Source organism: Denticeps clupeoides, chromosome 13 (assembly GCF_900700375.1).
Source record: "Denticeps clupeoides chromosome 13, fDenClu1.1, whole genome shotgun sequence".
Taxonomy (NCBI): Eukaryota; Metazoa; Chordata; class Actinopteri; order Clupeiformes; family Denticipitidae; genus Denticeps; species Denticeps clupeoides.
Genome location: NC_041719.1, coordinates 21,087,351 through 21,111,302, shown reverse-complemented (window position 1 = coordinate 21,111,302; position 23,952 = coordinate 21,087,351). Strand labels below are relative to the sequence as shown.

At 43.8% G+C, this 23,952-nt stretch overlaps 1 protein-coding gene across 2 annotated transcripts; it reads left to right on the top strand.

Annotated features, from left to right (window-relative positions):
- Window positions 1–11,476: 11,476 nt before the first annotated feature.
- Window positions 11,477–18,247, top strand: dmbx1b (diencephalon/mesencephalon homeobox 1b). Of its 2 annotated transcripts, none has more exons than XM_029001065.1 (5): window positions 11,477–11,835; window positions 15,940–16,114; window positions 16,399–16,592; window positions 16,689–17,088; window positions 17,361–18,247. In XM_029001065.1, exons 2-5 carry the CDS (start codon window positions 15,961–15,963, stop codon window positions 17,771–17,773), a joined length of 1,161 nt encoding a protein of 386 aa, XP_028856898.1. In that variant the 5' UTR covers window positions 11,477–11,835; window positions 15,940–15,960; the 3' UTR covers window positions 17,774–18,247. The 2 variants fall into 2 exon arrangements, with proteins under 2 accessions (XP_028856898.1, XP_028856899.1); XM_029001066.1 differs by having other exon boundaries at window positions 11,479–11,835; window positions 16,414–16,592.
- The last annotated feature ends 5,705 nt before the right edge of the window (window positions 18,248–23,952 follow it).

Here is a 23,952-nt window from a genome sequence, read left to right as displayed (position 1 = left end):
ACTCAAACCTTCAACTCAGGCGCGGCCTTTCTATGGTCTTGTGTGTGTTTACTTGTGGCTCTGACCCTTTTCACAATGTACCACTAAATAAAAGGTGTCACTTAAGTATTCAGCTGTTTTCTGTGTCCTTGTAAATTAGTTTTGGAAAAGTGCTCTAAGCCGAGAAGATCTTCATTAAAAATTAACTGGGTTATTAATAGCTAATGAGCAGGAAATCGTTTTCATTCCATCGTCATTAGAGCTAATGACATTACCCATGCACGTTCCACTAGACTTTAAAAAAACAGATCCAAACTATAAAAAACCAACATACATACATGGTTTTGCGAAAAATAAGTCACTCAACATATCATCATAGAATTTCAAACTTTGGTATATTGTGAATATACACAGATGTGTGGATTTGAGGTGAAGTTCTTTGGCTGGGTGGGTCATCTCTTCAGCCCCCATCACCTCCAAAAGTAGTGGTGGGATAGAGCGTGCACTGCTACTGACCAAGCAGGCGAGAGACACATAGATACCCCCTTAAGGAGCTTTGCTCTCCAGAGGAAACTTAATCTCCTTTTATAACGCCATCCCAAGACTCCTCCGAGGCCGTGAATAGAGATGGGGGAGGAGCACCACGCTGAGTATCGCCGTCCCCACATGGCAGCCGAGCGGAATTCCGAATATCTGAGCCGCGCCGCCCAGGCGCCTGCATGCCAGCGTAGGAATTAGCCATCCGACAGGCTACGTTAAATCCTCCCGACTCCCCAGCGCCCTCTATCCCCCTCCCCCTGCTACCACCAAGCACCAGACATCAGCCGCTGGGAAAATGCGAGTTTCCTGAGTTCGGGATTCTGTGCTGCAGACCCTTCTTGTCAGGGTTCAGGAAGATTGCAGTGGAGCAAACAGGTACAAAGAAGCTACATGGTGCTCCCCCATTCCCACTGAAGGGCCAGTGCAAATATTAACTTTGACATACCTGTGTGAAAATCTGTGAGCCATTTTATTTCAGGGTAGGTGTGACAGATTAGGGGCGCAAAGATTCCTCAGCGGCAGCAGGGAGTTGTGTTTTTATTCCCAAACACTCTTGGAGCATCACTTTGACATGCTCCTTTAGCACCCTGTCACAGGCCTATTCCCAAAGCAAACACTGGTCAAGGTTTCACTCCTCAACTGGGACTCCTCTCGTAAATTCCCTGAAAAGGACCACCTGAAAAGAAGATTATTTAACAGAAGCTATTCACAATCAACACTGTGCTGGCCTGTAACACGTAACAAGTAGTGTACGGGATTACAATATCCAAAACCGGAATAATATTACAGTAACAGTTGTTTTTTTTCTTCGTGTAGCACTTAACAATTCCCGAGCACCTTCTTTTTCTGATGAGTTCGGCCTTATCAGGGCTCTTAGGTTTGTAGACTCAAAATCTATAGAAATCGAACGAGAATTGCTGGCGTCTTCCTCTTGTAAGTCACTTTGTATAAAAGCGTCTGCTAAGTAAAGTAAAGTAAAGTAAAGTAAAGTAATTAATCCCAGTGCACACAGAGCAGTTCAGGGACAAACAACCAAACGACCTTTTTTTTTAACATTATTGTTCTTTGACACACCAGCGCAGAGATAATATGAAGCTTATCATTTATAATTTTGTGTAATTGGTTGTGAAAGTAAAAGTGATTAATTTTTAAAACAAGATAGTGTTATTACTCTTTTGGGGGAGGGTGGGCAAAAACATGTATATTGTAAAAAGATATGTCATGGAATTATTGCTGGTATTTAGTCAGAAAAGTGAAGTTGCATTACGTTTTAAAAGTGCCATCATGGTACGCAGGATCCAGCAAGGCCTGAGAGAGAAATTCCATGCTTGCCATTAATTTAACTCCCTGATGAAGCTGCTAATGGAGTATGTCAACCGGTTTTTACAGTCTTTTAGTGTCTTTGGTATGTGTGATGTTATGTGTGCAGATTTTGAGAGAAGCTGAGCTCAGGGGTCAGAGCAGAGTGGAAGCACACAAGAGGCATTTACAGCAAAGGTGTCAGATTCTAACACGCCTTCGATAATACTGTCCACACACTGGCTTAGTTGGAGGAGGAAGTATATGAGGAATTTTAAACCATAACAATTAGCGCTGATCAACATATCTGAGAAGAAAGCGGGAGCCTTTACCAGCAGTCTTGTGACGATTGTAGATGCATCAGAAGATGGTGGAAGTAATGAGGTGCTGCAGTCTTGGTGTAAACTATTTCACATGTTGTCTTGGACCTGGTCTCAGCTGCCCAGATTTGCCCTTTGATGAGCTCAACCAGAGTGGAGATGCACCATGCACACTGTGTGGGTGCTCACTTAACTGAGGTACTGGGCCATGATCCACCACCTTACATAAAAACCAATTATAATTAAGTTGCATGTTCAGAGATGTGCCTGAGGACAGAAGTGAGGACAGAAACAATGTAATGTGTACCAGAAAAAACTCTATAGCTATTTAACGTCTATATAACATTATATAGATGTTGTTATTACATTATTATTACATTAACATTATTAGTTTGATCCTCTTGTGCAAAAAAATATTTTGTAAATAACACGCCTAAAGAAAACAGTCAGAAGATTCTAAAATAAAGTTTCCAGATTGGGGATTTCACACTTGCCCGTGAACCAGATGACCCCAAAATCCCAGGTTCAAACCCCACTTACTACCATGGTGTTCTTGAGCAAGATACTTAACCCTGAGTGTCTCTAGGGGGACTGTCCCTGTAACTACTGGTTGTGGGTAGCTCTGGATAAGGGCGTCTGATAAATAACATAAATGTAAAAAAAAAATTATTTGAAACAATCTAATAGCAACATGTAAATTACGCATTGGGTTGGTTTATTTATATCCTTTTTTGATATCATCAACATAAAATACTTCATGACATGTTTCTGAAAAGTGAAATGGAAAATCCAGTTATAAAAAGAAGGATGAAGGGAATGCGTCCCCAGACCTTTGTCAGACAGCATAAATGTAATAAATAGTGCGGCTGCTTTCTTGGTTGTACCCCGGGCAGCTGGCCCAGGTCACTCTGGAGCGGAACGCCAGGCACCGGCACCCATTTCCCACTTGTGCCTGCCTGGCACCTGCTCTGCCCTTTCTTTTCTCAGTGGAGACCAGTTTCAATGGGCAAACGAGAAATTAATTCATTGTATGTGTGTGCATTCCTTTGTGTTCCGAGGCACTGGGGGTTTAGAGGGGGCCGCAGTGCAGGATTAAGAGGCGGCTTCTCCAACGGCCTGGAAATTTATAAAAAGTAGATCAGGTGCCTCAGCATCCTATCATGAACCATATTAATTACAATTCAATTTAGCTGGTGTGTGTATTTCTGTGTGTGTGTGTGTGTGTGTGTGTGTGAGAGACGGAGCCTTAGACACTTTAACTTCTCCCATCTGAAGAAGGGCTATAAAATACATTCCACTCAAGCTCCAAGCAGACTTAGATACACTTGTCACATAATCGAATGTGAAATGCAAAGTACTGTATGGTGAAAGGGGCCAGGACTTTATTTGGGAAGGGGGGAGAGGGGAATAATTGGCTTTTTTCCTTGCGGTGCCTTTCATGTCATTTCGATGAGTGGCTAATAAGGCAGAGCGTTAAGAGGATTATGATCCGTTTTGGCCGCGGCCCGGATGGGACGTAATGCCAGTACAGAGGGAGGGGTTGCACGGGGCTGGACGGGCTCGGATCGGGGGCTACAGTTTTGAGGGTGCGGAACAGCGTACTCCTCTCTGTCAAGTCTCATTTCCTCAGAGCTGATCAGCGCAATGGCCAATCTCATATTCAGGGATTTCTCCCCTCAGCCACAAATCTCTTACCTCCCGTTTGCATTGACTTAATAAAGGGCCCTGAGAAGTTGGTCAACCTGATCCCAGTATTGAGGGGTGCTGGCTCCCCAGCAGGGGTCCCAACCTGTGCACTCAGAAGAGGATATGAAACTGTGATGTCCGATACACCAAAAAACAATCTTATGTCATTTCTGTTCATAAAAGATTAATGCTCATGATTACACAATTAGAAATATTTTGCAGTACATCAAATGGCACATGAACTAGCACTGGTCCACCATGCCGCCTATTGGCCACTGCCAACCCAGCCGTGCCCGCCCTCCAGCTGCCCCAGCCTGGCTTCTTAAAGGCATCTTCAATTCAGCAACTTTGAAGTGGCACTCCAGCAAATGCACTCAATCAATTATAAATGAAATAATCTCCTTATGATATTAGAGATTTTTAAAGTCTAAGAAATGTGGGGAGATTAAGGAGCCCAAATCAGTTTTAACAGTATCTGAAGTGACAGCAGGAGAATCATTGGAGGGAATGGGGAGAAAGTTAAAATGATTATGTAGATCTGTGTCACTGGCGAATGTTTCTGCAAATCCCTGCAGGATCTACCGCGACTGAGGAAACAGATTATTCTTGGCCTTATTTAAAAGGGCTGCAGTTCTTAAGTGGCTTTTTCTTCCTAAAGGGAAACATTTCTATGAATTTATACATTTATTTACTGGTCCATCTACTCTCACACTGCCCTGGCCTTCAGGCACCACATCTCACCTTTTATTTCTGCTGCCAGCGGATTTAGGACTTCTTTACGGAACGAGTCCCTGCTGCTGTTTTTCAGGGTTTGACATCAGGTTTTACAGGGTGTTGAAGTTCCCTTCTCTGGGTCTTGGTTAAAGTCACCCAGCATCCCCATTACTCACCAACATACAACTGTGGCTTAGCGCACATTTCTATCATGTTGTTGTTCATCCATCTTTAATCGTACCTTTCAGGAGATATAAATTAGTCCTACTCACTCAGCATGGTTGATGGATGGCTGGGCAAAATATGAAACACACTGATCAATAAAATAGATTTTGTTCCGTGGTTCATATCAGCACAGCCAAAGGCAGCCCTTCTCTGTTCTGTACGTCTCTGTCGTACGGCATGGGCTCGCTCACAAATTATTTACCTCGGTAATTTGGCATTTAATTAATTTAGCTGGGAAAGAAATGTGTTTCCTTTTTGAAGCCAGGTAGCTGTTGACAGCTGTCTGGCCTGACTGTACATCCCTTCACCACGGAGCCATTAAGCATATCTGCTGCCGCTCCTTCGCCATTGATCATGCTCTGTCTCGGCCTGCTATAATCCATTGCTATTCACGCTGCAACTCAGTAGAGAGTGACAGAGCAAAAATCAATTTCCGGCCAGGCCAGCAGGGTTCAGGGGTCACCTGAGTGGTTAAATACACGTCAATGAGTCTTCATCACTGGGAAATGTGTACTGAAAAGACTTAAAAATGAGGAATCAGGGGATGAATGTGTGAAGTGAATGAAGTTGTCCTGAGGTGGCACATGAAGGTATCTTCTCACTCACTCACTCACTCACTTTCCATAGCTGCTTAGGGTCACCAGCCCACTGCAGGACACACACATATTAACTCACACGCTTACAACTACGGACAACTCCTATGTTCTATGGAACACAAAGAAGAACAATGGAAAAAGAAACGGAATAATGAGAAATTGAGTGCATCTTTCCAAAATTACAGGACATACGAGAAATACTGAGATAGAATAAGAATAACAACAATTCTTACTCAGGGACACAGGCCCAAGCTGCTGCCAGTAGGACACGGTGATGTCTTAATGTGAGTGAAGCTAATTATCATTCTGTAAGCCACAGAGGGGGCCGCGCCCCCTACAGGTGAAGGTGTCAGTGATTATTGAACTGTTTTGTCACTGTGATGGATGATGAAAAGAGGACACAGGACCTACATCCCTTTCAAGGAGTGTGTGTGTGTGTGTGTGTGTGAGAAGTTGCCAGCTGGCCCTCTTTTACCTCACAAGCCCAATTTACACACACACACACACACACACACACACACACACACACACACACACACACATAAATAATTTTATTAGTAGGCTTTGAGCGGTCTGTCTATTTATTTTATATGAGGATATGACGGAGATGTGAATATGTGAGTGTGTGTGTGTGTGTTCTTGTTTTCCTCAGCACTTGTCACACCATCCAGCCCCTCCCCACTTCTGTCACTGCTGAAGTGGCGTGTTTGTCCCATTGAGATGCATATTGGCCAGATAGTGCAGATCTGTGCCTGGGGCGGTGCCGAGGCCCGCAGGCCCCGGTGGGCAGGAACCTCCAGCCTCAGGAGGGCACTTAACGATCAGTAGGACAACGCTGGGGAATACATTTATGAACTAAATAGCTTGGTGAATGGCTCTTGTTAACACTCCAATTTGGGTAATAACATGTCACTCTTGGTGGCATTTAAGGACAAAATGATAACAGATTGTAAATACACTGTTGAAAGACCTGTTTGAGGGGGCTTGACAAAATGATTGCCTTGCAGTATGCGGCTGCTCTCTCTGAATAATGTCCTGTTCCCGCAGGATTTGCCGAATGGAAAAACAAGGGGCTCTGACTGAACTTTGGCGCAGCTGGAAGCTAATAAATGGGTCGTTATAAAAAGATAAGTAAGCAAACATATCCATCATGTCCCCCACCCAGCCCACCGCACCACGCCGCTCTCCGTGTGCGCTGGCGAGATTATCGTAGCAGCAGTGTGTCCCCCTCTTTTTAACGCCCAGTTGGGCCCAGCAAGGTCCCTTTCACTGTGAGGGCCGTGTGTGGGGTCGGGATCTTACCTCGGAGACACACACCACCACCAGGAGGAGCAGGTCGGTGCAGCATCTGCTCTCAGCTGAGGCAGGGTCAGCTCCTGGCCTGGCAGTGGTCAGTCAGTGGGTTAAGTCTGGATAATGCCCACCATGCCAGAAAGCTAAAGTCTTTTGAAATGGCTTTTTGTAAAACAAGACCTAACTCCCAGATTATGATACAACAATAAAACAATCCCTTCTGTTTATTCCATAATACACCGAACAGCATGATTTAAAGCATTCCGGACAAACAGTGCCAGGAAGATCCACAGTTTTCTTGAGCTTATCATCATCAGAAAGGCTTAAAAATTACAAGAGGGGCAGCCATTTACAGAAGCTTATGTTGCGCTCTGAGAGACTATTCACAATAAAGCAGAAAGAATCACTGTGGTCCCCATATACCAGGATAAACAGATTCACTCGGCTTCTTCCCTCTGTGTTCTTCACACATCACGACCAAAACATCTCCAATCCCCTCGACCGTCACCCTGCGCTCTTTCATGAAAGGTCCTGCTGCATCAGGCCGCCACTCCTGTCTGTCTGCGCGTCCGTCGAAATGAGGGCTTTTCCACTCGAACCCCAAACGCTCAACAGATGTGCCTGAAATCTGTAATGTCTGTAAAGAGCCCGGTGACCTGGCCTCTCGGTAAAGCAGAGCTCAGCAGATTTAGCAACAAAAGACAGATGTTGGGGCCGAAAGGTACCAAGGCCGATGTATTATAACACCGAAGAATTAAAGCCGCTTGTCATGATAAGTGCTTCCCAATCAGATAAAATGGGAAAATCAATGTTCCTGCATGAAAGTGGGCACTGGGAGCCTTGATGGGAGCGAAACGGGGAATCCTGACAGATCCCGTCAGCTATGGGAACGTATGCAGATTGTAATTATTATATTGTGCTGGAGCCTCATGAATCAGACTCCCACCCTCCTGACTGTGGGACCTGAGGGTAGTGATGATGATGCTCACTCCACCTCTCCACCCTTCTCTCTGCTGGTTGCTCCGTTTAATTACCCCAGACAAATCCATTGGCAATTTGTCAGGCTGTGCCACTATCTCCTTCTATACCCCCCCCCAACCCCATACACACACACACACACACACACACACACAAACCCTCTTTAGCTTGTTTTAAGCCTCTGTAATGAATCACTAATCACTAGGTTTTGGTGACGAGTTTTCCCAGCCCATTATCCCCTAATTACATCACAAGGCAGCCCCAACCCCAGTCAGCAGGGGGCACTCTGGGTAATTGATCTGCAAAATCAAACAGTGAGATTCCGTCAGTGCTGTGTTTGGAGAAGGAGATCTGCTCATTGGAACATGATGGTTCTTCTGAACATTAACAGGAGCAGCTGAATCTCAGACCTGAAGCAGAAGGGGAAATGAGAGGCAAACCCTCAGGCCAAGATCGACATTCTGCATGAGTGTGTGTGTGTGTGTGTGTGTGTGTCTAAATTACTGCGGTGAAAGTGGACTCTCGGAAGCTCAATCTCTTCACCCGGTCTACAGATATGGGTCCGAAAGACACTCTGGGGGAACATTACACCTGAGCCCAGCAGTGGAAACCTTCATTTGACTTTTATTCATTCTGAGCACCAGACTTCAGCAGGAGCTGCGGTGGGAAAATATACAAGACTGAATATAAGTGGGTGGTACTGAGGTAATAAAAGTCACACGTATGATCACCCTGTTGGGCTGGGATGGAGACTGCGTGCAGCCGTAAGCTCCTGTTTCAGACCAGCACATAAAAGAACAGGACACAGGTTATCATGGTTCCCTCAAACAGATCCAATACTGATTTTATTTTAATACTAATTTTAACACAGCATGGGATGCTCTCTTTCTGAATATCAGACGGCCCCATGGGGAAAGTGGGTTTGGGGCTTCTATTGATCCCTGAGATTAAGAAAATGTTGGGGGAATTCTTCAGAACCTCAGAATATGTTTTTCCGCTGGTCAAACTGAAAGCCTGTCAGAAGTGGTTAATTTCTCCTGTAAAACCATTCCTTTGGATCTTTGCTCCAGGTCCTGCCCTGTGTCTACTAAATTTCTTTCTATCCTCTTGTTTTTTCTCCTTTTGTTTAGGTAAAGCGAGGGATTAGGAAAGATTTGCCTCTATAAAGTACTGGTTTGATGGGGCTTTTATCCCACCATGTTGCAAAATCTGTGTAGCCCCAGGATTAAGTGGCACAATGGGCCTTCTTGTGCTGGGTTTGCAGGCTGACGGGGACGAGCAAAGACCGGCTCTGAGAAAAGGGGACGAAGCACAAATGCCAGCTTCAATATGTCAAGGTCTGCAGGGGAATCTGTTGACCGAAGCAGACTGATGCTGCCACAGTGCACATTAACCAACCCTCGAAATTAGCCAGTGGTTTCTTTATGACAGGTATAAATGATGTTCAAATTACAAACACACAAAGCTAAAAAACCAGGCAACCTGGCTGGCCATTTTGCTTTTATTTTCTACTTTAATTGAAAAGAATGTAGTCAATTGTAGAATGTAGTTCCAAATTATTGATTTTGGCCTGCCGGCCAGAACTGAACACCTCGTTTGTTACTAAAATCATGTAAAAAAAAAAATGTTACATCGGATCCAGCGGGAAAGAGCCCCATCTGATCCGTTCCATGTCAGGAAGACTGACTGCCTCAGTCATCGCCCCGGGTCCTGACATCAAATAAGACTGAATATTAGATAAGGCTGTGAAATGAATTCTGACTTGCGACTTTTCGATTCATACACTGCTGCAAACATCACAGCAGCAACAATAATCACAGTAATAAAGTACAATAGTTACACATGTATATGCATTTGCGGGCAGGTAATTTGGGTTGATGGGATGACGTAAAACTGCTAAAAGAAAGCAGCACTTGTCCCTTTAAATCAGGTTGGCCTGCTAATTCAGTGAAGGCAGAAAAAATCTTTAGCACGGAAGGCCCTGCTAATAACATGTCCAGTAGATCGCTTCTGGCAACTTGCTTTGTTATTCTTGTCACCAGAGTCCCCAGGTAGCAGTCAATTTTAAACCATACATCAAAATGATTAATTTGCCATAAATGAGCACATGCTACAATACCCTTGACTTGAAGCAGAAAGGGCTAAAGCCTTTTGGATGGCAAATCTAATGAATTCATGAAGTTGGGGAAGCCTTATAATTATTATTAATATGCGTTTATTATTGCAGCTTTTCTCCAGACGAAGGGAAACGTTATCTTCTGGTTTTGGGGAGGTTTTTTCACTGCTGCCAGCATGTACCTTGCAGGTGTGGCCAATCGGGACAGTTAGTGACAGCGTGATGTTTCATTTTTTATTTTTATTTCATATTATTATAACGATATAATAATCATCTTTAGAGACAGAAGCAATGTTTGTTTTCATGACCTCGAACATCTCATTTTAATAACAGCGAGATGACCAACTAGTATAGTAGACTAACTAGTAGTCGTTTAGCTGGAGTAATATGAGCAGTCCACTGGATTTATGACGTGTGCGCGTGTGTGTGTTAGAGTGTGTGTGTGTGTGTGTGTGTGTGTGTGTGTGTGTGTGTGCCGCTGCATCATTGCACCGTAACAGTTACCCGCTAAACGCCTCATTTCCCGCCATTTGTAATTTTGTTTAACAGCAATAATTATTCTGAACAACATTTACAGCGGATCATCAGCATCAAAAAATATTCCTAAATATTCCATATGAATGCTGATGAAGAATAAAGCGCAGATTGTCCGAGCGGCCGCGTCTCCACAAGCTGCTTTCGGGGACAATTCGTCCTTCTCGCTTTAATTGCTTTAGAAACGCTTCCCACAAAGAGACACCGGACAGATTTACCTCCCGTTTAACTTCTTATTTCCACCGGTTCACAAGTTAATCCGATTTCTCTTCTGGACCCTAATACTCTCAGAAATATTGTACAAAAGGCGGAGAGGAAAGTTCCAGAACGTGCACGAACAATGAAGGATCTTTTCAAATAAAACGAAAAAAAATGAAGAGGAGACATGACATGTGGCGGAAATATAAACGACAAAATGCAGATATATGCAACATACACGATAATAATACTAATCATTTAATTATGGTTAAAATGGCTTTTTAATTGACGGCTTGAGACGCGCATCTTCCGCTTTTCCACCGAACTGGAAAATCTGATCAAAGATCCCATCAAATTCAGGATTTCTCGCTCCGTCTCTTGGTTTCTTGGAGAAATTCGACAAAATATGCGCACTTTCCATTAAAATGCCACTTTTCTGCTGTCTTTAATTCCAGCCTAAACGCTTTTTCTCCGGGAGAAGAAATCTTTTCTTAAAAAAACTTGAAAAAGAGAGAGGGGCATTATTGTTTTAATCCGCTTACCAGCCGTCATTTTAAGACACTTTTTAAGAACCTGAAATGGCGTCTTGTCTCCCCAATCCGAACCTAAATCCCCCTGGGCCGGGAGAGAGTCTAAAGGCAGCAGCTTGGCATCTCTGGGCGATCAGCCCCCCAAAACACACACACACACACACACAAACACACACTCATACACACACACTCATACTCACACTCATACACACACACACACTTTTTCTTTTACTGCCTTTAACTGGAGTTGACGCTTTAATCACATTTTCATCACATTTGCGCACTTTATTGGTTTTCACTCTCCATGTTTTTTCCTTTATGAATTTATGAAAATTATTATTTTGTTGTCTATTTTTTATAACATTTTTAACATTATTATAAGTAGTATTATTGTTAGTATTACAATCATCGTTATTGTTGTTATATTTGTATATATTTAAAGACACAGAAACTTGGAATATCATTAAGGTCCTGAAAGTGTTCGCGAGCTTTGAGTGACAGTGCAGGCGACCAGTGGTGGCCGTGCTCAAGCTCCCGGTATAACCCGTTATAACCCCGCCCATCGTCCCGTCCCGGTAAAAACCCGTTATAGCCCCGCCCATCGCCCTGGCCCGGTAAAAAGCCGTTATAGCCCCGCCCACCGTCCCGGGCCGTTATAACCCCGCCCATCGCCCCGCCCGGTATAACCCGTTATAACCCCGCCCAGCGTCCCGGCCCGGTAGATGGCAGCTGGCGGAGAGCAGCAGCAGCAGCAGCAGCGGCGGCGGATTCACCTCGATCTTCAGGAATAATTTCAAACGGTGGAGTTACAGGGAACCTCGGAGAAGGTGAGACTGGACATTTATTCTCTTCTCACTCTGCACAACTTTCTTTTCTGAGAGCAAACGTTGACTTACAATAAATTAAATACATATTATCTGTAAATAATATTTACATAACTTCAGTAATATGTTATCGACGAATAAGTAAGTAAATAGGTAAGCATTAGAGAATAAAGTAGAACCGAGTAACTGAAGTGGATGAAGGGCGTAATTACTAGATTTCTTTTTTATTCTGAAAATTGGACTTTTTACTTTCGCGCGTCAGCACCAGATCTTCAAAAATATTTACATCCAAAAATACTTCGCAAGTCTTTAATAATTTCCTGTCGTTTTGTTCTTTAATTGATTACATGGAGAATAAGCACATAAATAAATAAATTGCATTACTGCCGCAGATGATCGTCCGTGTCCCCAGGCGCAGTCGCGACATTTATCCACTTCGGCTGGACACGATAAATCCACCCCAATTTCCATGAAAGCGCAGTAATGATGGGCCCGCGGCGACTTCACGGCGTTATTATCGCGTTATAGAGACGCTTTTGTACATGATATTTCTGTAAATTCCCAGCATGGCCGTGTCCGGGATGCTGATGAATTAATTCATGGAAACCCATCATCTGCCCCGCGGCGGACTTTTCCGAAGCGGAAATAACACAAAAATTAATTTCTAATCAAGGTAAAAAATAAAGGTACAGGCACGGTATAAATAAGAAACGTGTATTAAAACTGCAAGTCATTAAAGACAATTAAGCGTATTATCATTATTGATTTCGTTGTACTGCTGCGACAATACAGTCTTTAAACTTTAATAATAACAATTGTAATAATGGTGATAATTTTTTAATACACAGTTTCCTATCAAAATGTAAATGAACGAAATATCTTCATTTTGCAAATGACCTACTGGGAAGTCGCGCGGCTTTTGGGACATTGTTGAATTAATTATTCAGTCTGACTAAATGAAAAAAAACGGAGCGAACTCGTTGGGTAAATTAACATAGAAATAGAATTCATAACCCGAAAAAGGCATGAGTCAAGGATGACAATAATTAGACGTACGTAGCTTAACCCTTAACATTATAATTCATAATTAATAAGACTTTAAATAAAGATATTAAACGCGCTAGATTACTTGAATTACTTCCGAGAATAAAGCACATTGAAAGAGCGCAGCAGTAAAACTCTCCGCAGTTACGGTCGGTTTGTCCTTTTATGTGAAATGTTACGCTGATGTCATACAGAGAAAATTGTGTCCTGAAGCCATAAAACGTCAGACAGACTTTTACACTGAATTTGGCCTCAGGGTTTTATGGGCGATACCTAAATAATGGGAAAAATATTCTCACAAAATTAACAACAACAACAACAATGATGATCACAATAATAATAATATTAGCAAGCAAAATAATAAAATAAAATTATATATTTAATTATGTATAAATTTTTTAAAGAGTTTCAGACGTATGTTTCATGTCCACATTTTAAACTTACGTAAATTTAATTTTTTGTCCAGAACTTGGGAATGCGCAAAAACACAGGGAAATTTGGAACACTCCAAAAGGACCTTCTCTCTTTTCCTTTTTTTATTCTGTTTTTTTTCTGGCTGGTTACTGAGGCTCCTATAAAACGGCGTCTGGCGCGCATCCTGAATGCTTTTTGTGTGAGTGTAGTGTGAATGTAGTGTGAGTTCAGTATGAGTGCAGTGTGAATGAGTGTTTAGTGTGAATCAAGTTTGAGTTTTAGTGTGAGTTTAGTTTGAGTGTAGTGTACGTTTAGTGTGACCATAGTGTGAGTTTATTGTGTTTTTTCTGTGAGTGTAATGTGAGTTTAGCATGAGTGTAGTATAAGTTTAGTGTGAGTAATATAAATGTAGCATGAAAGTAACGTGAGTTTAGTATCAGCTTGGTGCGAGTGCAGTGAGTGTAGTGTGAGTTTAGTGTGAGTGTATTGTGAGTTTAGTGTTAGAGTAGTGTGAGTTTAGCATGTGTTTAGTGTAAGTTTAGTGTAAGTGTAGTGTGAATGTGGTGTGAGTATAGTGTGAATTTAGCATGATTTTAGTGTAAGTTTAATGTAAGCATAGTGTGAATCTTGTGTGAATGTAGTGTGAGTTTAGCATGTGTTTAGTGTAAGTGTAGTGTGAATTTTGCATGAGTGTAGTGTAAGTTTAGTGTGAATGTATTGTGAATTTAGTGTAAGTTTAGTGTAAGATTAGTGTGAGTGTAGTGTGATTGTATTGTGAGCGTAGTGTGAATTTAGAAGGGTGAAGTGTGAATGTGATGTGTGTAGTGTAAATTTAGTTTGAGTTTAGTGTAGGTGTAGTGTGAATTAAGCGTGAGTTTAGTATAAGATTAGTGTGAGTGTAGTGTGAATTTAGCGTAAGTTTAGTGTAAGATTAGTGTGAGTGTAGTGTGATTGTATTGTGAGCATAGTATGAATTTAGCATGAGTGTAGTGTAAGTTTAGTGTGAATGTATTATGAGTGCAGTGTGAGTTTAGTGTATGTGCAGCATGAGTTTAGTGTAAGTGTAGTGTGAGTTTAGTGTAAGATTAGTGTGAGTGTAATGTGAATTTAGCGTAAGTTTAGTGTGAGTGTAGTGTCATTGTATTGTGAGCATAGTGTGAATTTAGCATGAGTGTAGTGTAAGTTTAGAGTGAATGTATTGTGAGCGCAGGGTGTGTTTAATGTATGTGCAGTGTGAGTTTAGTGTAAGTGTAGTGTGAATTTAGCATGAGTGTAGTATAAGTTTAGTGTGACTGTATTGTGAGTGCAGTGTGAGTTTAGTGTATGTGCAGTGTGAGTTTGGTGTATGTGCAGCGTGAGTTTAGTGTATGTGCAGCGTGAGTTTAGTGTATAAGCAGCGTGAGATTAGTGTATGTGCAGCGTGAGTTTGGTCTATGTGCATCGTGAGTTTGATGTATGTGCAGCTTGAGTTTGATGTATGTGCAGTGTGAGTTTAGTGTATGTGCAGCGTGAGTTTGGTGTATGTGCAGCGTGAGTTTGATGTATGTGCAGCGTGAGTTTGGTGTATGTGCAGCGTGAGTTTGATGTATGTGCAGCGTGAGTTTGGTGTATGTGCAGTGTGAGTTTAGTGTATGTGCAGCGTGAGTTTGGTGTATGTGCAGCTTGAGTTTGGTGTATGTGCAGCGTGAGTTGTGTATGTGCAGCGTGAGTTTGTATGTGCAGCGTGAGTTGTGTATGTGCAGCGTGAGTTTGTATGTGCAGCGTGAGTTTAGTGTATGTGCAGCGTGAGTTTAGTGTATGTGCAGCGTGAGTTTGTATGTGCAGCATGAGTTTAGTGTATGTGCAGTGTGAGTTTGGTGTATGTGCAGCGTGAGTTGTGTATGTGCAGCGTGGGTTTGGTGTATATGCAGCGTGAGTTTGGTGTGTATGCAGCATGAGTTTAGTGCATGTGCAGCGTGAGTTTGTATGTGCAGCATGAGTTTAGTGTATGTGCAGCGTGAGTTTGTATGTGCAGTGTGAGTTTGTATGTGCAGCATGAGTTTGATGTATGTGCAGCGTGAGTTTAGTGTATGTGCAGCGTGAGTTTGTATGTGCAGCGTGAGTTTGTATGTGCAGTGTGAGTTTGATGTATGTGCAGCGTGAGTTTAGTGTATGTGCAGCGTGAGTTTGTATGTGCAGCGTGAGTTTGTATGTGCAGCGTGAGTTTGTATGTGCAGCGTGAGTTTGATGTATGTGCAGCGTAAGTTTGTATGTGCAGCGTGAGTTTAGTGTATGTGCAGCGTGAGTTTGTATGTGCAGCGTGAGTTCGGTGTATGTGCAGCGTGAGTTTGTATGTACAGCGTGAGTTTGATGTATGTGCAGCGTGAGTTTAGTGTATGTGCAGCGTGAGTTTGTATGTGCAGCGTGAGTTTAGTGTATGTGCAGTGTGAGTTTGTATGTGCAGCGTGAGTTTGATGTATGTGCAGCGTGAGTTTAATGTATGTGCAGTGTGAGTTTGTATGTGCAGCGTGAGTTTGTATGTGCAGCGTGAGTTTGATGTATGTGCAGTGTGAGTTTAGTGTATGTGCAGCGTGAGTTTAGTGTATGTGCAGAGTGAGTTTGGTGCGAGTTCCCGGTCCGTATTGAACCCGAGTCTCCACTGTTTTCCAGCTCGCAGCAGCGGCGGCGGCGATGCAGCACTACGGTGTGAACGGCTACTCTCTCCACGCCATGAACTCCCTCAGCGCCATGTACAACCTGCACCAGCAGCACGCGCAGCACGCGCAGCACGCGCCCGACTACCGGCCCTCCGTGCACGCGCTGACACTCGCCGAGAGACTGGCTGGTAAGGGCCGGGGCCTTTAACCAACATCAGATATAATCCCCAGCTGGAAATCAAGGACATGAATATGAATAACACACATAATAATGATTATTATATCTCATAACATCCATAATTACAGCCGATGAGGTTCATAAAGTCATTGTATAATTTATTTATTGTGTTTCAGCAACATCTCTCATACACTCTTTCTGAAAAAGACATATAACTCACATGAAATCTGGTCTGGCAGCAAGGCTGCGTGTCTTTTACATTCATTAAACTGTCTGATCTGCTTTTCTTCATGGGCTGCACATTTGAAGACATCATCCTCGAGGCCCGTTATGGCTCTCAGCACCGGAAGCAGCGGCGCAGCCGCACGGCCTTCACAGCGCAGCAGCTGGAGGCTCTGGAGAAAACCTTCCAGAAGACCCACTACCCGGACGTGGTGATGCGAGAGCGCCTGGCCATGTGCACCAACCTGCCGGAGGCCCGTGTTCAGGTACGGCTACTATAAAGCAAAAATGTATATGCAGAAATTTAGTATTTTGTTTATGTGATTTATTCCAACTGAATTGTTCTGGAACTGTCCTAACAGGTGTGGTTCAAGAACCGGCGTGCCAAGTTCCGGAAGAAGCAGCGAAGCTTGCAGAAGGAGCAACTTCAGAAGCAGAAAGAGGCAGCTGGAGCGGATGGCTCTCAGGAGGAGGGGAAGGCAGACACTCCATCCACGGCTCTTCCAGAGGACCACAGCCCGGTGACGCTCTCCTGTCCCTCTTCCGGAGCCGAGGCCGACCGCCCCGCCAGGCCCCAGCCGGCCGAACTGAGCGTGGAGGTGAACGTCACCTCCCCCGAGCAGTCAGAGAGCGAGTCTGCTGCAGAGGACAACACTGACCGGGAGGAGGAGATCCGGGCCTTCAGGGAGGAACCGAAGCTGGAGACGGTCCCACTGTCAGGGAACAGGTCGCCGTCAAGTAAACACCTCAGTCCAAAGTCAGGTGAGGAGACAGGAAATCATATCAATACAGACGATAACCCAGCAGGCTGTCGTGCTTACAACTGCTTTTAACAGTTCATGGAAAAAGATTCATTTTATTGTTTTGTAAAAACTTGCATTTCAAACATGACTATGCTATGTTTACATTTATTTCTCCATTCAGATATACATCTGAATACATCAGTGCTTAGCAAAAAAATATTGACATGCAAATATGGAATCTGTAGTGAACAGGGGCTGTCCATCATCCTAACAGGACATGATCTTTTCCAGATTCTCCTCTTAGTTCTCCAGCAATCCCGTCCTCCAGTGGGGTCAGTAGTGGGATTGTTCAGAGCAACTCCTACGCCTCGTCCCCTCTGAGCCTCTTCCGCCTGCAGGAGCAGTTCCGTCAGCACATGGCTGCCACCAACAACCTGGTTCACTACTCCTCTTTTGACATGGGGACCCCCTCCTCCTTACCCTACCTGGGCATGAATGTTAACATGGCGGCTCCGCTCGGCTCTCTACCATGCCAGTCCTATTACCAGTCGCTGTCCCAAGCCCAGCAGGTGTGGAGCAACCCTCTCCTGCAGGCTTCAGGCAGCCTGCCCAGCCTGAACAGCAAGACCACCAGCATCGAGAACCTTCGCCTGCGGGCCAAGCAGCACGCCGCGTCCTTGGGCTTGGACACGCTGCCGAACTGACCCTCAACATGAGCCTCGACCTTCTGATCTCTTCATTATTGTAACACTGCCTGACGCGCAGTCAGCTGCATGTGCCAGAATCCCCTCGTGACCTCAGTTCTGCAGAGACAACATCCGTAACACTGGACATGGACGAGCAGTCAGCTTTACTTTATGTGTATGTAGCTCCACAACGTGACGCTTGCTCCTGCCACCTGCTGAAGAAGCCATTCCATCTTTCGCCGGCGGATTGTAAGACCCACCTGCAGTATTAACCCGACGAGACAGGAGCCCGCCTGTGCTTCTGCTCGCACCTTAACAGGATTCATTCAGTCATGTAAATAGCTCACATTGGCCTAATTAGTGTGTGGTCCAGTGTTGCTTTTTGTAATATATAAAAAAGAAAAGACTTTTAAGAAAATTTTAAATATTTTTTAAATGTTACTTTGTGATTGTGTTGAAAGGCAAGAAACAGTAGAGGAGGTCCAACCTCATACATCAATGTTTATAATGTTCAAGTCTTTGGGGTGGGGTGGGGGGCTTTATTCAACACATCTTAATCGCAAATAATAAAAAATGTTATGTATTTTGTCACTGTAGATCTCAGACATGTATTCCTTGATTGTTTCAATAAATGTGAGTAAATTATCTGTTAAATACATGGGAATAAACCACAGTAATGAACCAGGATTCAGCAGTGTGTGAATGTTTCATGTAGGGATTGGCAATATGTCTGTAAAATATCATCTTACATTTATACAGTAATCACTGTAAATATAGTCTCATGTTAAAGCTCGTTTTTTATGTTAACAACATAAGTACGATGTTGGTATAATTCATGCTCTGTAACAAACATTGAACAGAAATTATAATATTAAAATCGTAAAATAGTAAAAGAGTTCATTATTAAAATGAAATTAGTACCTGACATAATTTACTAAAAATATGCTGATAAAGATTTATATAGTGATTCAATTGAAAAGTCCATCACAACAAGCAACTGTGCCGTGATGAGAAGTTCTGCCGAGGCGGCTAGATGGCTGCGCTTGCAGGTCCCGCTGTTCGGTGGAAATAGAGCAGTCGAGAGGTCGCCGCTCTGCAGTCAGGAGGAAACGGGTGAAGCCCAGCCGATCACACAGTAGGGGGCTTTATATGTGTGAAATCAGTGGCTCTACAGGGGACCACAGGCCCACAGCACACACACACACACACACCTGCTCCATCGACACCCTCCTACAACTTCCCCTTACGGACTACATGTAACTGTAAATGCATTCAACAAGTACAGGTTCTGCACAGAACATAAGACAATTAGAAAAATTAGAATAATTTTCTTCCACTGTAGACCAGGGGAATACAGCAAACTACAAACCGTATCTAAATAAAGAGATATACAGCATCCTTAACACTGTCCCCTGCAGATGCGTGCATACACACACATACACATAAAAAGCACACTCTGCCTCGCCACTTGTTCCTTGTGTGCATGCTAAATAATCTTGAGTGAGATGAACCAAAGCGGTGGCAGTCACCGCCACTCTTCCTCCTCCAGCTCGTCCCCCTCCCCAGCTCCAAAACAGAACGCTTTGCCATAAGAAGATTACCCTGGGTGGGGATACTGATGGATTAAGTAAGAAATAAAACTAAAGCTCAAGAAAGGTCCTCACAGTTCAGACACCTGTTTCTTCTGAACACCTCCAGTACTGTCACAGTGAATGACACCCAGCTCTTTACTATTTTTACACTGCAAATATGTTCACATGAACACGTACTACTTTCCTTCCTTGGCATCGTAGCAGTAAAAGTGCCTACCTGTTTGTGTATGTGTGAGAGAGAAAGACAGAATGTGTGTGTGTGTGTGTGTGTGTGTGTGTGTGTCTTTGTCTATGCTGCTAAGCTGCTGAAGGTTTCCAGGAGCTCTTTGATGTGTATCTGGGCAATGCGCTATTAAAGGGATTTTCTGAGTTGACAGCTTGAAGAATATGTGGAGGAATTGCGATGCTAGTGGGCTAAAAGAATGCTGGAAACAGGATTAGGATCATATTCTGGCAGTGCCTGTCACTTTATCAATGGGCTAAGGTTTCCCCTGTGACAGCTCTCCTTTTTTGCGCTGCTAAAACCTTTAGCAGGACCATAGAGAGGCTGAGGGAGGGGGAACAATGATTGAATGGTGTGCTATGATTTTTGTTCTAGGCTTGCTGAGAGTGCATTATGTAGGGAGGTCTGGAGATATTAAAGGGCCAGTGGTGGGTTTCCAACACTGAGCTGGGTCAGAGGTAGACTAAAGGTTAACTCAAATCTCTTTGGTGGCGTGCCCAGTGTAAGTCATCACTGCAATGCCAGTTCAGACCAACACACAGCTCAGAGAGAGAGAGGTGCAACCACCATGGTCCATTTCATGGTTCCAGATAAAAAATACACCTGATGCATCATGAGCACAGACTGTTCCACAAGGAAAGGCAGGGCTGACCCAGTACTTCATATGCATGCCAATGAATCCAAAGCCCTAATTTTCACCCAGATCGGAGGATTAGCATGCTGACCTCGCCTTGTTGCATGGACCGACCACTGATGCATGCAGTGTCAGAAGGGTCAGGGTGACCAGCGTTGTGCTCAGCATACACTGACGGCTGGATTATTGTGACTTGCTGGGTTTCAAACTCAGAGAATTTAGCATTTAAAATCCGGTTCTGCTGCTTGAGACAATTATTCATCTGGTTAATGGGTCCTGAATAATTGATTAATCCCCGATACCTCCTGTAAATACGATGCTAACCATTAAATCAGCGAGAATGTGTGGGCTAAATGTTAAAAAAAATCAGCAAAAAATCTCAACAGATCAGCACAATTAATTTTTTTTTTTCATTTTTCCCAGTTTATCTGCAAAAAGCAGTTTTATTCACAGCTTCTACTCTCCCAACCATCATTCACGCTCCCCTTCTGAATTTCTCACTCTGCTTACTGACGCAAAACAATACTTTCCCAATATCTGGAGAGGTCCGATTGTAGGCCTGGAGTTATATAATTCCAGGAATTACAGAGTGGCATGCAAATCCTCCTCTTTCCTCTCCTTCTCCTGAGAAGTGGATGAGACAGACTGTATCTGCAGGTTTCGCTCGAGTTTCTCGGCTTTGTGTGGCAGAGCGGTGTCCTTTCTCCCCCTGACTCGGGCGATAATCCTGACACGCACTGTCTGCATTTTTTTACTGTACGTGTTTAAGCGCATTTGCACAGCATTTATCTTTCTAATGTAAACCAATTAGGCTGTAAGGGCCGCGGGCCGAGTGAGCCGGTGCTCGGAAGAAAGGAAAACTCAGACCCAGCAGATGCTCGGTAGGAGCGCAGCAACGTGGTGATGAAGTGGGGGCTGGGGAGGCTCTGAAAAGAAAAGTGGAAAAGTATGGGGGGTGCTTTTGTCCAGAGGGTACGCTTTTCACTTGAAGGATGAGGAGCTTGAAAGCAGCCAAAACATGGATGACGGCACTGTTGAGTCACAGAACCCCCGAAATCATCATTATGCCCTAATCCTGCCATAGAGACTCCTGAGCGTGGAGCTTCCTCACGTTAGCCGCAACTCATACTGTGTGGGCTTGAATGGCAGCACATCTGCACCTCCATCAGCTGCCCGTTAATCTCTGGTGTGAAGAACACATCTTGTCTGCTCCTCTTTCCCATCATGCTCACTCCATCGTGGCATAATGGCAGGTGCAATGGGGCAGATTCCCTAAAGCTGCCGGTGTCTCATACTCTGATGTCCTCTTCAGAAGTGGCTTCTCGGACGCACTGAGGGAAAATTTCACTTTGATCATCTGGGAGGTAGAAGTCTTGCTGAGACAAACGTTATTACCTACTATCCCATCCACCATTAGGACCTGTGGATCTGTGGCCCCTTAAATGACACATTACGAGAGAATGATCCTAGTTTAGTTGGGGGGATACCGTCTGCTATGTGGGTGCTCACAGGCAGGATGTGAATGTGTTCCGATGGCTTTTAAAGTACCTTATCTTGTGTCCCGAGGTAGCTGAGAGTGAAGTGCTTCAGCTTATTAATGACTCGTTACATTGGCTGGGCTATTGGGCCGTTTTTGTTGATCCAGCAGGTATCGCCACTGAGCGAGCGAACTCTGGGTCGGAGACACATTCTGCTAAAACATGGTGTGAGCAAAAACTGATGCAAAAGTGAGATTTACAACATATTGGAGAGTCAGGAAAGACAGGAGTGTCCAAGTTAGCAGAAACTAGCAGAAAAAAGCAAACCTGACAGAAAGGCATGAGCTTGTTACTGACTGACGTCTGTATGTCTCAGATGATGAAAATCATTTTACTTTCTTGCAGTGTGCTTGTGCCCATGTCTCGTTGTGTCAAGCTGGATCAGACGTGGCCACTGTTCCCCCTGGGCTGCTTTGAGAAATCACCCATCCAAACATCGTTTTTAAACTCACTTATCCAGGTCAAGGGTCATGAAAGCTGGGCCGTGGAAGCAATCCACCTAGCCAGCATGTTATGTTCTATGTTTGATGGAGGAGCATGTAGAGGAAGCACACACACACACACACACACACACACACAACCAGGCCTGGGCCATATTGCCCCTTGGGCCATTAAGGACGTGTAGTTTAAGATGAAGCATTGGATTTAATCAGGAATGCCAGTCGGAGATGTCTTTTTATTGTGAGACAGGAACTGCAGGTAAGCAGATTAGGGAGGAGATGGGATCCTGGATTGCCTTATTGGCTGGTTTTAATATTTTAGGGAAAAACTGATTGTTCTCACACTCACAAGTCTCTTCTTAGTAAAGCCACAAATGTGCATGATATGTGCATGTGCAGGACTAGGGTTGGAGATAACTGGTATACATAATCCAACATGCAAATGATTAAAACGAAGGGTGCATACTAAAGTTTATTTATATATAAAAAAAAATAAATAAATAAAATTCCTCTTCTGGGTGGTATAAATAACAGGGTAGTTACAGTTATAGACACCATTGACTAGGAGGACTTGTTCTTATCTATTTATTTCTGCAAATGGTGGCAGTGGTGGCCTAGTGGTTAAGGAAGCGGCCCCGTAATCAGAAGGTTGCTGGTTCGAATCCCGATCTGCCAAGGTACCACTGAGGTGCCACTGAGCAAAGCACCGTCCCCACACACTGCTCCCCGGGCGCTTGTCATGGCTGCCCACTGCTCACTCAGGGTGATGGGTTAAATGCAGAGGACAAATTTCACTGTGTGCACTGTGTATCGTGTGTGACAATCACTTCACTAAAAAAAAAAAAATCCTGATTACATATTTGACCTGACATTAAAAAAAAAAAAATTTGCCCTGGTCATACGTAAAAACAGCAGCACAACTCAACGTATTTTGCATCATTGTTATTCTAATATTGTTAATTTCACATAGTTAAACAAAACCATACCGTTATATTAGAGATAAAACATTTACACTTTCTGAGGTCAAACTAATGCTAACAATGCTGCAGTGAAAAGCACATTTCAACGTCTCCTCTTCTCAAAACCGCACACACAATGGGATATAAAATCAATACAGTACAGCAGATAACATAAAAGATAAAATAAAATAAAAAAACCCACTTTGCTCCTAATGGACTTCCATCCCAAGAGGGTAGAGAAAATGTAAATTTATGTAAAAGCCAACAAAAACACATATTTAAAATATGGCCGGGTAATCACAAGATGCCGGCATGGCAAACTGGGCCTGCTGATGTAAGCTATGTGTCATTAAGTCCAACTATAGAATCACCAGACATCTCCGCTGCAATACAGTAATCACTCACAAGAGCATCGAAAATTAGCTCCACTCATCTGTGGCACAAAAATGGATCCCAGACAAGCCGAGGCGGACATACTTTAGTATCTGCTGGCCGAGCCATGATCGCAAGGCAGCAAAGGCACACGGCGGCACTGAATCCCAGAGTGGAGCCCAGCACCATCTCATCATAACAGGGTGATAACACAATCCAGCCTGTTAATACCGCTGCACACATTCATGCTACATTGGCTGAGATGCATAAAGAATGCAGCAAAGTTCCTAAAGAGGGAGAAAATGACAGAGCGACTATTATCTCTTAGAAATATATAGCCAGCAAACAAATAAGCTCACAATGGGCAGGAAATGTAGATTGGATGATTTCTCTCACGGTCATAAACACAAATATAATCTTACATGGTGGACACTTTTGA

Excerpts from the sequence above, each read along its gene's own strand:
- dmbx1b (XM_029001065.1), top strand. The coding sequence starts at position 15,961 with ATGCAGCACTACGGTGTGAACGGCTACTCTCTCCACGCCATGAACTCC. Across the intron at positions 16,115-16,398 it reads ACTCGCCGAGAGACTGGCTG|GCTGCACATTTGAAGACATC; the intron begins GTAAGGGCCGGG and ends TTTTCTTCATGG. Across the intron at positions 17,089-17,360 it reads ACACCTCAGTCCAAAGTCAG|ATTCTCCTCTTAGTTCTCCA; the intron begins GTGAGGAGACAG and ends GATCTTTTCCAG.